This window comes from Nycticebus coucang, chromosome 1 (assembly GCF_027406575.1).
Source record: "Nycticebus coucang isolate mNycCou1 chromosome 1, mNycCou1.pri, whole genome shotgun sequence".
Lineage (NCBI taxonomy): Eukaryota > Metazoa > Chordata > Mammalia > Primates > Lorisidae > Nycticebus > Nycticebus coucang.
Window position 1 is genome coordinate 189,120,938 of NC_069780.1, and position 14,963 is coordinate 189,135,900.

Genomic DNA, 14,963 nt, shown 5'->3' on the forward strand with positions numbered 1-14,963 from the left:
GTAATCTGAAGAGTGTCTTGAACTTGGTAGGTACCCAAGGAATATTTATTAGATGAAAAAGAGAATTAATGCATGTCCATAAAGCTAGACGTCTGTAAGTTGTTCTGTAAGTACAGATGTTATCTGCATGAATTTAAGGAAAAAATGCACCACAAATAAGCATCTTTGTGTCTTTTAAAATGTGGATGTTTCAAAATCACTGCCTATTATAAATCATCTCTGAATATCCAAGTAGCTAAACATTATTGCTGTATCACTGTGGGTGAAATATATACTGCAAAATAAGTGTGGAATGGAATAGAAAAGCAATGTTTTTTTCCTACAAGGCCAACTGACAATGGAAAAAAGAGAAAGGTGACAGAAATTAAGTATTTGTAAAAAGGACACTCTGGAAATAAGAACATGAACGTTGCATGGAGATCTGAAATGTAGAATACCTTAGCATTTGTTTTGACAGTTTAAAGATAAGTTTGGATGGGTAGGAAAATATCTTAAAATGAATTTGAAGGCAAAAAGATGACTTCTCAAATCAGTAGTGAGATTTGCTCTAAAATCATGAGCCATGAAAGATCAGTCTTTACTAAGAAGGCTTAATTAAAAGGCATTTAATTAATTAGAATGGATCTGATAGAATAAGGAAGTTGTGACCAGGTTAAGAAAATATGTAATTTCACTCAGAAATATGGTTAATTTTGAGAAATAAGATCTGTATCAGGAGAGTTCCACTGATGTTCATATTTGTTTCTAAGGGAGAGTTTTTTCTGTTTTTTCGTTGTTTTCCTGTTTGTTTTCATGTCTGCCAAGTAATCAAATGTCTAGTTAACCTACAGAGTAGAAATACCACTGCAGGATTAACCTGGGACACCCCATCCCAGAGTAATCTGGAAAAGCTACTTTCCCCACCTCATTCCTTTTCAAATTGTGCTTTATGTAATAATATGTATTTACTCCGACTGTCTTCTGCACTAAGTAAAGTTCCATTATTAATATAAAATTTTCTTTTATCCTGTTCTCTTTTCTCGTAGAAAGTGAATCAACAGAAAAGCTATACAATCGTGGTCTTTAATTAATTCTGGATTTGAATATTACAGGCAAGCTAGTGATACTGTAATAAAAATGCCCCAGGAAAGAAACTTTCCTAGTTTTAATCTTTAGAAAAATCCGTAAGATTTATTTTATTTTCTGTTAGTTTAATGAATGTGTGTAAGCAGCTTCTATCTTTCAGTATATTGGGCAAAACAATGAAATATTTTTGAAAACTTTCACATTCTTTCTTCTATTACTTTTCCTTTTCAATCCTTGGCTAATATTTGTCTTGAAAATGCAAAGCCTATTTGGATACTTGGTAGACTTGTTTGTTTACCATTTCAGCAGTAGGATCTGAACAATTTTAATGGCATTTGGTAAATATTTTTGTTCTGTAACCCTGGGATTAACCCTGGTACCTACTGCTCTTATTTTTACTGAAGGGAGCATTACTATTTAACTTTTACAAAATTGCTAGATAAGAGACATGGTGAATGCTTCTTTAAAGTATTTCCCTGTATAGTTTTCCTAGTAATTGTATGTCACTAATTTTTCTTTGTGATGCATAATAGTAAATTCACTGATAATGTAAAATCAAAATTATTAGGGGTCTACTCCGCTAAAAGAATTTATCAGAGCTTATCAATTCTATTTCCATTTTAACTAAAGACCGAGACATGAACATCTATTTAAATAAGAAAAAAAATGCACCTTGATCTTTTGTAAAGAGGTCTGAGGAAGGCTCATTAGAAGTCAAATCAAGCACATTTAATTCTAATGTAGACTTTAAAAGAAAAAATATAAAACTACCTATAACTATAAAAAATGTTAAAATATCTTAATGGCACGAACTTGTGACATTAATAATGTAAAAGTAGAGTTGTTAAAGGACAGTTTTGTATACAATTGAAGTCTACTTAAAGTATAAGGTGTTTTTTATGTAAGCCCCAAAATAACCACAAAGAAAATTCTATGTTCTTTCAAAATTAAAGTCAGTCTTCTCAAACTCTAAAAAAAAAAAAAAAAGAAGTCAAATCAGATTAACAACAAGGTGTGTGTTATCATTTGTTTTATCTGTACTTCGTGGAGATTTCTAGTTATGCAACTCTATGCAAAGCTCCTTTCTCTGGAGGTATCATCACTTTGCATGAAAGTATTTGTCATCCTGGTTTGGAGTCTGTGTCCAGTGTTTGCATCAGATGATGACTCTGACTCGCTGTGACTTTATTGTCCCCATCAAGCATTATGAGTAGGAAAACATCACAGAACAAATTAACAAATTCTCTTATCAGATGTTGGCGCTGAGAGAAATCTCCGAACAGCACCAGGAAGAGCAGTTCGACTATTGTTTATGTTTAAAAGAAACTAAAGTGGTTCTCTCCAGAATGCTTTTCTTACAGACTTATATTTGCCAAGTAACATAAGTTATGCAAGACGCAGTGCTTTATGATTTAATCTCTGTTATGTAACATTCTCAGAAGAGCAGCAGATATCAGAGGATTGTGTAGGCCTCATTTTGTCACTGTCTCAAGTTTAGGAGAATTAGAAAAACATCTTCTTACTAGAAGTAAGGGTGAAACCATTAGTTTTTCTTTATATTATTTGATATCAGCTTAATTTTGGTGCGCGTTAGCTTATTATTTGGTATTAGTTCATTTAAATTAGCAATAAATAAATAAAAAGTATCTACTTCAGATGTCTTTCTCATAATGATTTAACTGCTTCACATTCCTGCTCCTTCTAAATCTAGTTCTAAAATAATTGGAATATCAGATATGGTGAATGGAAAAGATATTTTACATTATAAAAGTTCACACTCTTCCATATAATAGTAGAAAAGAAGAACAACTCAGAGGCTTAAACGTCTTTTAAAAAAATGATTCACACTCTCAGCGTATAGGTCATGAATATCTCGGTGTTCACAGAGTGCTATCTGTGCTCTGAACTAGCCGCTGTTCTATGTGGGAGTTAGAATCCGATGTGGAAGTACACACATCAAATTAACCAGCATGAGTTAGATTTGGAAAATCTGAGAAAGGAAAAAAAATAGTCATGAAAAAGATGTGGCTCTGTCCCAGGAGCAGGGGCTCAGGCCTGTAATCCTAGCACTCTGGGAGGCCACAGCAGGTGGATCACTTGAGCTCATGACTTTGAGACCAACCTGAGCAAGCATGAGACTTCATCTCCAAAAATAGCCAGGCATTGTGGTAGGCACCTGGGATCTCAGCTACTTGGGAGGCTGAAGCAAGAGGATCACTGAACCCAAGAATTTGAGGTTGCTGTGAGCCATGACGCCACAGCACTCTACCCAGGGAGACAAAGTGAGACTCTGTCTGGAAAAACAAATAAATAGACAAAATAAAAAACATTAAAAAATAAAATTTGGCTCTAAATATTTAGTCAGAGCTTATCACAGTATGAAAATTACTAATATTGGGAGAAAACAGTAGCTGCATATTTGCATGACTGTGAATTCACTGACTCACATTTGCGTGTGTATCTTTGTAGTAAGGATATGGAAAATCCTTCTTACTTTGTTATCTATGAATATTGCTAAGTAGCATACTCCTGAAATAGAAATTTTAAATGAATATTTGGATCATTTGGTTTCCAAGCTTCACCTTTAAGCCTCCCCTAGACGTGTTCTGTGGTTTCACTGAGTGACAGTTTTTTGTTTTTTGTTTTTTGCAGTTTAGGGGCAGGGCTGGGTTTGAACCTGCCACGTCTGGCATATGGGGACGGTGCCCTACCCCTCTGAGCCACAGGCGCTGCCTTCTGAGTGACAGTTTCTGCAGACAATGCCATAGTCAACAACGCACTGTGTTTCTCTAACAGTGACTAGACCTAGATCTATCATTATCACTACTTAAAAATAAATAATCAGAGGCTGAGTCTTTATGCCTCAATTTTAAAGCTAAAATAGAAGCCTGTGACTGAATTCTATGCATTTGCTGTAAATTCTCTGTGAGTCTGAACACGTCGGTGGCAAGCTGTACACGTATTTCCTAATCTGATTACCAGTGCCTTATTTATTTTTCCCTTTTATTTAGTTCAAGCAATGACATTTATCGCATTTTGGTGTTTTTTTACAGGCTGTGGAGTGGGAGTGTGATGAAGCCACCAAGAAGGCCTGTTACAGCAAAGGCAAATCCAAGGTGAGAAGGAGGCACCTCCACCGTGTTTTGAAGGACTGTGTATAAAGCACTTTCCTCAGAAGGGTGTATCTGATTATGACACCACATGAGGAGAAGAAAGTAAGATTCAAAATATGTCTACGGTAAATTCTCAAGTTTTGAACCTTAAATTAAAATTTTCAACAATACACAGCAACCAATTGCTACTGGCAAGGATCCAGAATATAAGATCTGATCTAATTTGTGAGGCCAGTCATTAGACTGAAACAATTGACTATGATACCATTTGCAAAAATACGGGCCTGTATTATAAAAATAGTATTTTAATTTTCTTCTTTCATACTTCCTAGCTAACTGTAGGAAGTATAATTATATGATAAATAAATTATATTAAAAATAATTTGAGAATTATCCTTTATAATTTACCTTAACATATCCTTTACAATAGGCTCTCTCTGTTTCCATACTAAAATCTGCACCCCTAAGTTTCTATGGAAAGTGCACTTTGTACCTAAGGTTGGACATGCGTGTCTCGGGCAGCCGTGCCTCTTACAAGCATGATGCTTCGCCTTCCCAGGATGTCTATGCATCTTTGAGAAAATTACACATGATCAACTGGAGGGAATTCCTCTGTAGCTGGTATACAGGCTCACTCCGTCTCATCCTGTTAGTGTTTTGTTTTTTGTTTTTCTTCACTGGAGCGCAAGCTTTTCCAGTGGTGAATTACACTTTGGGTGACGCAGCAAAGATACCCTCAGGGCTTGCACAGGGGGCTTGCTGTGTGAAGTTGGTCCCAGGGCCAAGAGTTTGGGGACCTAGGTAGCAAATGCAGGGAGGATGGCAAAAGATCCTCCCACCATCTGTGTTTATAAAGGAGTGTGATGTACCTTATTTTACCCGATTTTATTTTTCCTTTTAACTGAACAGTTCTGAGAATCAGACAGTGAGGCAGGCCGTAGCCAGCTGAGCCATTAGGTTTCCTAAAACTTAATAGAGAACTAGAAAGAGGAGAAGGAAGAAAATGCTGCCTTAGCCAGGGAAACAGAGACAAAGGAAAAATAAACAACAGAAATGGATGAAGGTTATTTTCTAAAAGATATTTAAGTTCAGAAAATGCCTCTGAGATGAATCATCAGAAATGCAGGAAGATTTAAACGTAACTCCACACGGCAAAGAATCAGAGTATAGTGTTTTAGACTGTCCCCACAAATAAAGAAATTAGTAAAACATAACCTAAACCCCATACATCAGAAATCTCTGCAACCTTTCTAGTGAGTTTGTAGAAATTTTGTATAAAACCTTTTCTTTCCTACCAGGTGTGTCTCGATGTGGTGTGTGTGTGGCTGAGCTCTTGTCCTTCAGAAAAGACCACCTTGGCTGGGGATGGGGGCGCGTAGTCAGATTCACATGAAACGGGCAGCAGAAAGATGTTTCTTTCCTTCAGCTCTTCAGATTACCTGGTGGAAAGCACTAGCTATTCTCTGCCCGGTTCCAGGGCCAAGGTCGTGCCTTGCCTTGTGGGGCAGGTGCCTCCCGGGGCCTGGCAGGTGCTGGCTGAGAATTGCCCGTCCTTTGGCCTTTCCTCTATTTTCCTCTCCCATTTCTTACTCTCTTCATCCTCCCTCCAGTACGCTGGCTCTTCCCTCCGCTCTCCCCTTTTCCTAGGTCTTCTGGGTTCACTGCTACATATATTTCTGTTTCAGGAAGTCCAGCCGCAGACTGTGTGAACAGATGCCTGTCCCATTGTTTGGCTGACACTGGGTGTCAAAGGTTTCCCTGACAGTGCTAAACCTTTGAGTTTACTCAACTGCTCCCTTCCTCTCCCGAGTCTCATGCTGTGCCCTACTCAGGCCTAGTGCTCCCCACCGGCCATCCTCACCCATCTCCCAGGACTCAGTTCCAGTTTGTAAAATCCAGTCAGCATTTGTACTTACCTGACTTCACGTCTGAGTCACCCAGCCCTGGATTAGAAGCCAGCCAGGCGTCCTCTCGCTGATCCACACACCCTCCCTGAGCCCACGTGGATCCGCCGGGCATGTCTGACGATGCTCTGTTGAACAGGGGCGGAACAGGTGCAGCCCGCACCAGGCAGGGAGCATGAGCTCCGGGTCTCTCTCCTCTCACCACCCTTGATGCTGGGTCAGGGCATTCATGCCTGTGGGGTTTACCCTGGGCGTTGCAGCTTCCCTGGTCTCTTCCCTCCCAGGCATTACAACCCCAAATAACCCCATATGTCTCCAGACATGAACCTGGTTGAGAATCTCTCCTTTCCTTTCTAAACTTGTGACTACCGTGGCAAATTTCACATTGTTCAGTTTTATTTTTGTTCTTCCTGGGAGTGCTTCCATATTTCATCAAGATCACACATATTTATTTGTTTCACAGACTTAAAAAAAAAATAGCTGTTAACTCCCTTGCCCTCTCTGCCCTTCAGTCTCCCTGTGCTCCTCATGTATTCAAGGAAAGCGTTCGATTTCTTCATCCACCTGGGGCGTTTTCCTCCTTATAGTCTCCAAGGCCTTAAGTTTAAAGGCATCTGTGTGGTTGTCTGTTGCTGTTAGTTCCCCAGGGGTTGAAGCAGTTCCCCTGCTTCTGCTGAATCAAGACTGGCCCACGTTTTGCCTTAAGCTGTGACCATTTGGTACTTAAAAATTAAAAAGTGAAAACTAGAGAAAGGATAGAAGAAGGCCATCTTTCATGCCTAATAGATAATATTCCCTTGATTCGCGGAAGAGACCAGTCCTTACTACACTTTATTGAATTTTCTTGATACACAGAATGAAAATGAAAACAAACATTGTCAGATAAAAATCACACATTTCCATTTCCATGTTTTTGGTTTTAACAGATACAAATAGTGACAAATCCTATTAATTGTAAGTTGATGCAAACGGTATTTGCGGATGGATTTTTTTTTAACGCTAATATGGTACGACAGATGAAGATGAATGTCCAGAGCCCTGTACAGGCAGTCCCCAAGTTACAAACATCTGACTCACATACAACTCACACTTATGAACGGAGGCTATCACAGTAAGTCCCCAAGTTACAAACATCCGACTGGCCTTCGACTCATGCTTGCGAATGGAGGCTAGTACAGGTAATAGGTAAATGTATCGGTTCCAACTTACATACAAATTCAACTTAAGAATAAGCCTACAAAACCGATGCCATGCGTAACTTGGGGACTGCCTGTACTCAGAGAAAGACAAATCACATGTTATTTTAAGTAGCATTAAGTATATTGGTAAATTCATGCACAGTTTTAAATAAACCAAGCTCCCTAGAAATAGAATCCTGCTCACAGAGCAGGACTGTGTGCACTGAAAGTGTGTGTGCAGAACGGCAGGGAGCTTCCCAGAGGTGCAGGTGTGGGCAGGGCTGTAGGCCAGGCCCCGAGTGGTGAGAGCAGAGGGCTCAACGTCCCCCTTTCCAGGTCGTCTTTACTAGTTTATCATCTCTCCTGCCTCATACCACGGTGGCCGAACAGTGACAATCAGGCAGGGGCCCCAGGAGCTACTCTTGGATGACAGAAAAGGAAGGAACAGAGAAGTCCCAGTGAATAGAAGGACCCAGAGTCAGCACAGCCTGCCGGAGGACGGCCGCTGAACTCCGAATGCAGACATCCAGGGCTCCCGAGCCTGACGTTTCCTGGGGGCCAAGTCACATAACATTTTCACAGTCAATTCGATTGATATACAATGCTTTTGTGGGGAGCAGAATGCAGACTATTTCTGGTGGTCATGAACTCAGAGAATTCAACTATTTCGTATTTTTTGCTTGTGTTGTAGTATTATGAGAAGAACTTGCAAAGAATTACAAAGTTTCCTTTCTCCCTGAAATAAAAAGAATCATGTAAAATGTGACATCTCAAAAATGAGAGCAATGCCGGCCATTTTAATTGCACTTGTTTGTTGTGTTTTTTCTTTTTTTTTTCCGACCATAAGAAAAGTGGTCTGTAGCACAGACTGCATTTTACTGCAGGGTGAGAAGCAGGCTGGAATGTGGTGCGTGGAAGGGGGCGGTGGCCTGCAGGGGCTGCAGCCTGCGCCCACTCGCTACTTTGATGAGAACATTCCTTAGCTGGCTGCGGAGTATGGGAAAGTAAAGTGGACAGATTTCCTCTTGTTTCCCGGTACTGCTGTGGCCAGACACAGGCATCATTTTTTGTGTAGACCATTAAAATTTCAATTTAAGAAATCAGGGCTAAGCACTGATTTAAGATGAGTTCAAAAAGAAGGTACCATTTTGAGATTCTGAGTTCTCTGCTAGGTTTGAGTTCTATTTTATTTTATTTTTTTTTTTTTTAGCTAACTTTGGAGAAAGGGAGTGACTTGCTTGCAATGGCTTAAATATTCCATGTAAAAAGGAGGGGAAAAAAACTGTTTTCATGGATTCAAACTTACTATGAAATCTGTTGCATTTAGTTGTTTTGGAAATAGCATTATAGAAATCAAATACTAGAATTACATAAATATCCTTTACACAAATGTTATTTTAAACACAAATAGTCGATTCTCTCATGATCTAACAACAGTGCCTTGTCTGTCTGGAATTATGTCTGAACCAAGAGTTCCTCCCACCCTGGCATTTAGGAACGCTACAAAGGAAACACAGCTGATATTAAGGGCATGAATGCCCTGCTTTGTGCTTTTGTGACAGTTTATCATTTTCAAAAGTTTCTCCTTCATGATCTTATTTCAGGATTTTTGACACCAAGTTCCTAGAATGATTTTGCTAGTTAGTGGGACAGTTTTGATTACAGTCGAAGGCTCTGTGTATTGTGGGTCCTATTGTGTCCTGTGGTCCTGTTTTTTAAGCTATCAAATTGTACTAATAAAGAGGTAAACTCCTTTTGATTAAAAAGAAAAACAGGGCACCATCCTGCTATGGAATCAGGTTGTGCAGGGCGGGGTCTTGACATTTTTACCTGAAGTCTCAATATTTTGAGAGCTGTGAGTTAATCACTGAATGCAATGCCCTACCTTCCTGGTGTATAATTGCTTTAAAATCAAGTATACTTTAGGATAAATACCAACAAGCTGTGCAGATCACACACACGAAATTTCAGTCTTTTAAACAGAGGGGCCCAAACCAATTTCCCATGGAGTCAGCTCAGTTGAAAATCATCGTAGTATATAAATATATACAGTAGAGTGTACTTTAATATATTAATGTATTGTACATTACATAACAAGAAATATATGTTTATATTTGTGTTTACATATTTCATTTGTAATCTGTATTACACAGACACGTATGTGTGTATGTAATTATGTGTGTGTATATTTTAGATACACGTGCCTGAGGGGATGGTAGAGGTTTCAAGAGTCACCTGGTAATCATGCCTCTGGTTGGTGCACATTCACCTCTTAAAGGCTGGTGCATGTCCTGGACGTTGCTCCTTTTCAGCACTTTGGAGATAATCATGGAGCTAATACATTAAGAGAAGGCTCAGGGCGTTCCCTGGGAGGCCAGCAGGCTTCCAAGCCTCATCTCTTCTTCCCCAAATTGATGGGTTGGGCCACGGGCAGGTGTCACTGAGGAGACCCCGAGGGATCCACTCTGGCTGCCGCTCGTCTTTCCATGAGGTCATGTAGTCTGTCTTCAGGCGGAAGGCACCTGTTTGAGAAGGAAATGACACAATGGTACAAGGCAACACAAATTAGTACCTGAAGAAACAGGTGCTGCTTCTTGTGGGTCAGGGTCCTGTGTCCTGGAAACCAAAGGCATTGGCGGCCTCCATCTTAAAGCCCTTTCTATGAGTTGGTAACAGGAACCTCGGCTATCAATTCCAACAGGATTGCCTGGAAATCAAGGGCAGGTTGATCCAGCTGCCCATTGCATGCCCATGAGGGCCGTTTTAATGGTCAGGTGCTGCTATTGAAACTTAGATGATGACTCTTGTTATCAGCCACAGAAGCCATGTGGTGAGCAGCTGGTGGCCTTGGGGACATGTTCTGTGACTTCTTGTAAAATCGAAATTCATTAAATCCCCTCAACCCATTTTCAAGGTACAGAAATGGGATAAAAGAAAAAAATTCTTAGATAAGAAAAGGGAAATTATAGACATTTAAGTATGCTGATTTATAAGAGAAACCTTTAAATGAACCTCCTGTAGGGACTTTTACCTTATGCCTGTATTTTACAATAGGTGGTTCCCAGCAGCCCTTCAGGCAAGCTCAGATAACCAAGGCCATGTTTGTAGCAAAGATTGACAAAACAATTTACCAGCAGATCTTCCGTAGGAGATTTGGGGTCTTAGATTCACCATGAGGAAGAAGCTAATTATTACACACTCTAGAAATCCAGGCCATTTTTTTCTTTCCTTCTTCATTTTGACTCTCTGATTTCTAAATGTATCACCAGCTTAAAAAATGGACCTCCCCTTCTTCCTTTTCTGTTTTGTATGAACTTGCCTCCATCTCTCTTTTAAGAAAAAAGTTATTATAGCTTGGTGTTGTGGTAGGCACCTGTAGTCCCAGCTACTTGGGAGGCTGAGGCAAGAGATTTGCTGAAGTCCAAAAGTTAGAGGTTGCTGTGAGCTGTGACACTACAGCACTCTACCCAGGGTGACATAATGAGACTCTGTCTCAAAAAACAAAAAAAAAAAAAAGAAAGAAGTTATTTTTAAAGGCTCATTAGTAAATCATTATTATAGAATCAGTCAAAGCTGCTTGCAAATTAAATATCCTGAAGCTTCCAGGGGAGTGAGAGTAGAAAGGATGTGAGATCCGTGGGGCCAGACAGTCGGGCAGAGTAGTTAGGAGGAAAGACAAACCCCACCTGCCTCCCCACGTCCTTTGGTAGGGCCCAGTGAAGGGGCCATACCCGGGCCTCGCCTTACGCTGCCTTCCTCATTACCCTCCGCTTCCCTGGAGGCACAGAGACACGTCCAGCCTCCCTCGGGTTCTGCTACTGTCTCCTCGGCTGGCCGTTCTGATTCCTCATGTCCAGAACATGCTCTAATATTCTACTGTCTTTGAAATAATTCCGTGCCCTCCCTCACTGACCTTTTTTGACTTTTTTACACTGCCAGTTGTCTTTCCCTTCCCCTCTCTGGCACACTCTGCATCCCAACTGTCACACTAGACACCCGACTTCCACTTTTCCACAGGCTGTGTTGGCCTTCAGGAATGCCGAGAACCTGCAGTCTTATTGGCCCTTTGTTCCTCTTCTGGGAGATGACAATAAACACCGCAGTTATTATCTTGGTTGTCACCCTCTCCCTAAGTGACTACAGGCACTTGCTTTCCGTCACCAGGGTCATTGAATTCTGCTGCGACATCCCATCTTTTCAATCCAGATGATTCTCTGGGAATAACCAACACTTCCCCATGTTACCCGTCACCCTGTTACTGCCTTTAGCCTGCTTATACCTTGTGGCAGGCTCTTGCTTAAAAAATAAATAAAAAGTATTTTGCATGTTGCCTTGCTCTTGAAAGAGTTCCAAAAGCAGCAACAGAAAATAAACAGCAGCCCCTGCGCCCTCCACCCTGGGCCGTTTCCATCCCAGTTGCCACTGAAGGCCGGCACGCCCACCCCGAGCTGCGCTCTGCAGGTGTCTCTGCGCCCCTCCTCTGCCTTGTCGGCCTGGAAATGGCCATCTGTGGGATTCTTTGAAGTCTTCCATCTTATTCTTTCTCTTTCCAGCTCTCCTGCCAGTTATCGAAGTAAAGGACAAAATCACACAGGCCTCTCCATCTGGGGACTTTCTCAGCTACCCAGCTACTGTCCCTGATTTGTACTCATTCCTTAATTCTTTTGGTAATTAACATAGATCCTCCTTTTCTCCCCCGCTCATCATAGCAGCCAGTAATGTGTTGAAAACTGTTAGTGCTCATGGTAGGAGAATCATCTCCCTTTGGGAAGCAAATTCAGGTCTCTCAGTACTTTTCGTTGGCACTGCCAGGCTATGCGGCAGACCGGGCTATGGCAAGGCAACATCGTCAGGTGGAGGGGGGTCCGTTGGGTTGAAGAGGGGACTACTGTACCACTCAACCCAGGCTGCCCCTATTTTGGACGCTAAGCAAATCATGCCCTGTCTTCTAGTCTGGCTGGCTGGTCGGTCACTGTGGCCTGCATTTGCCAGATTTTGGTTTTCTCCTCGCACACTGACCACTTGGTCCAGGCACAAAATGGCAAGAGCCTGAATTATGGAAGTTGTTCCTCCCTTCTCCCTCACTCTAGTCTTCCTATCTCCAGCTTATCGTCCCCAATGGCTTCTGAGTTGTCCTTCCATAGCAGACAGGAGATCAAGTTGCCACCTCATGTAGTAAAAACAGCGACTGGTCGCTTCATGTTCAGAGTAAAATGCAACGTCATTGGCCTGGCTCACCCGCCCGGTGTCCGGCCCCTTGGCGTGTCTGCTGCCCTTCTGTACACCGTGATAGCACCGTGCTTTCTCTAGCCATGGAGTTTTGGCACAGTTTCTTTCTCTTGCCTGGATGTCTTTTCCCTCTTTTCCTCAGTAAAGTCCTACAGGTGTCCTATCATCACTTCCCCAGGAAGACTCACTGAATCTTACACTTTCTTTAAAACTTAGCTTAGCCATCAACTCCTCCAGGTCCTACACCTCTTCCCTCCCCTAGTCGCTTGTAGCTAAGTCATGCATCTTTTCTTCTGCGCGTCCTTACACAATATGGGGACTGCTCCACGCGAACTGTTATGAACTTGAATTTTAATTTTTCTGCCAAGGGCTTGGTTTGTGACTTCCAGCACAGTGCCGAGGAAAAATACCCCAGAATTTCTTTGAATGTTTTGCAACCACAAGAAATACTCAAATCTAAGTAATCCTTCAGCATGAGGTTGGGTGCCAAATGTTCCAGACGTCCTTTCCTTATTCGTTACATTTTTACCTTGAAATGAATGAATTAAAGTATTTATAGATTAGATACTTTCAAGGCCATAAAGTAAAACTTGTTGCAATTTGTGTAGACCACGTCACAAGTGACCTCTGTTTGGAGAAGAGTTTGAAACATTGTTTTCAAAGTCTCAGGGAAGATTTCCAAGGCACTGTTTCATGGGCAGCATCTTGATAGGTTCTTTTGATTTATTTTACTAACACATAGTTAAGGCAATTTAGAGTTTGTACTATTATTGGGTACAATTCAAAATAAAGCCATATTTGTCAAAAGAAGACGGATGTTCTGAGAATGTAATTGAACATATATTTATCTTTGTAAATATTCTCTATTTAACAAGGTACAGATACAGGATGCCAATTTATTTAATAAAAGTTAAATGACAGTAGAATCTCTATAGCTGACCACCTGTCTACACTGACTACCTCCTCAAGTTGACCTAATTTTCACAGACTGGACATGCACCACATGTACATATCAGTACAGCAGGCCCAGTTCCTTATGTTGACCACCTCACGTGTTGACCACATGGACAGTTTGTTACCATCCCTCGATAGTCAAATTATAGAGGTTCTATTGTATTTAAAAGCATCATTATTTTTGGTCAATATCAATATCTGAAAGAGTTTCTTATTTTGTCACTTTTCATTAGCCAGATGAAATGGATTCATCTCATCAACCCTCCTGAGCTGAGACCTTGTTGATATGTTTCTTGTGATATCCTTTGTTTCAGGAGGAATGCCAGAACTACGTCCGGGTGCTTTTGGTGGGTGGTGACCGGCTATTCACCTGTGGGACCAACGCTTTCACACCTGTCTGCACCAACCGCTCGGTAAGAACTTAATATCAGAAGAAGCCAGATATTGTATTAAAAATCCTAGCTTTAAAGGTTTCCAACCAACGTGTGGCTCTTCAATTTAAAAGCATCTTTGTCAAATTAAATAAATATTTCATTTACGAATTCATTTCTAATCATGACTATCAATTATAGAAAGAACCAGAAATTATTATAGCTTACATGATTCATTTTAAACATATTTCTAAACCATTTCAACTAGCATTTTCCCCACTAGTGATTCTAAATGTCAATCACAAACATATTTTTTTGTTCTGTTTTATGGTAGAGATACTATTGAGTATTAAATGGGTCTAAAATCACAATCCAAAGGAAGAAAATCTAACCTACAAATTAGATAAGAAGTATTTCAGTTAAATAAAACAAATAAACAAACGAAAGTAACCCTAGGCAAATTCAAGTTGTAACGGACCCTCTTTCTGTTCACAAGCTGGTGTCCTTGACAGAAGAATTTTCAGCTACGCACGTCTATAGACAGCAGTACCCTACCAGGGTCATCACAGCACATCCAGAATCTTCCTAAGTCAAAACAGTAACGTAATTGTCCTCATGGACCATAATGAGGAAATATCATTATGTTAATTCCCTAGTTGCATAACTTCTCCCCAAACCTTAATTTATCATCTGTGTTTACTGTCACTTCAAATTAACATTCGGTTATTTAAGTAAAGGCGGGAGGACGGCAGTAAGAGGCGTGACGCTTACAGAGAGCTCCCGGGCTCCCTGCGCCCCACCACCTCCCTGCTCAGCACCTACCCAGGAGCTAGTTACTCCTGGGGCCCCTTTTGTAAGAGAAGAACCTGAGGCATAAGAAGTGTTAAGAAGGGACCACATAATCTATGGAGGAAGGAACAGGGACATTCTTTGCAGAGAGACAATCTGCAGATGCGGCTTAGCCTTGGGAAACTGAAAGCTCCTGTCTAAAGAGGGGAGAGAGAGAGCAGCATTTCTGTCCTCCGGGGACTTTCTTACATGTACAGGCTTGGGAGAAATCTCGGAATATTTGTGGGGGAAGTCACACACATGCACTGTGGGCGGCATGTGTGTGATGTGTACTCTAAGTTCACCTTAGGGTGGAGTTTT

General features: G+C 41.0%; 1 protein-coding gene across 2 annotated transcripts in view; it reads left to right on the forward strand.

The window, feature by feature from the left end:
* The window catches only part of SEMA5A (semaphorin 5A), a 475,532-nt gene that overhangs the window by 306,959 nt on the left and 153,610 nt on the right, over positions 1–14,963 (forward strand). For both annotated transcript variants that reach the window (XM_053593046.1, XM_053593055.1), the window contains exons 6-7: positions 4,119–4,181; positions 13,758–13,856. In XM_053593046.1, the coding sequence (XP_053449021.1) occupies positions 4,119–4,181; positions 13,758–13,856 (162 nt within the window). The remainder of the gene's footprint in view (positions 1–4,118; positions 4,182–13,757; positions 13,857–14,963) is intronic.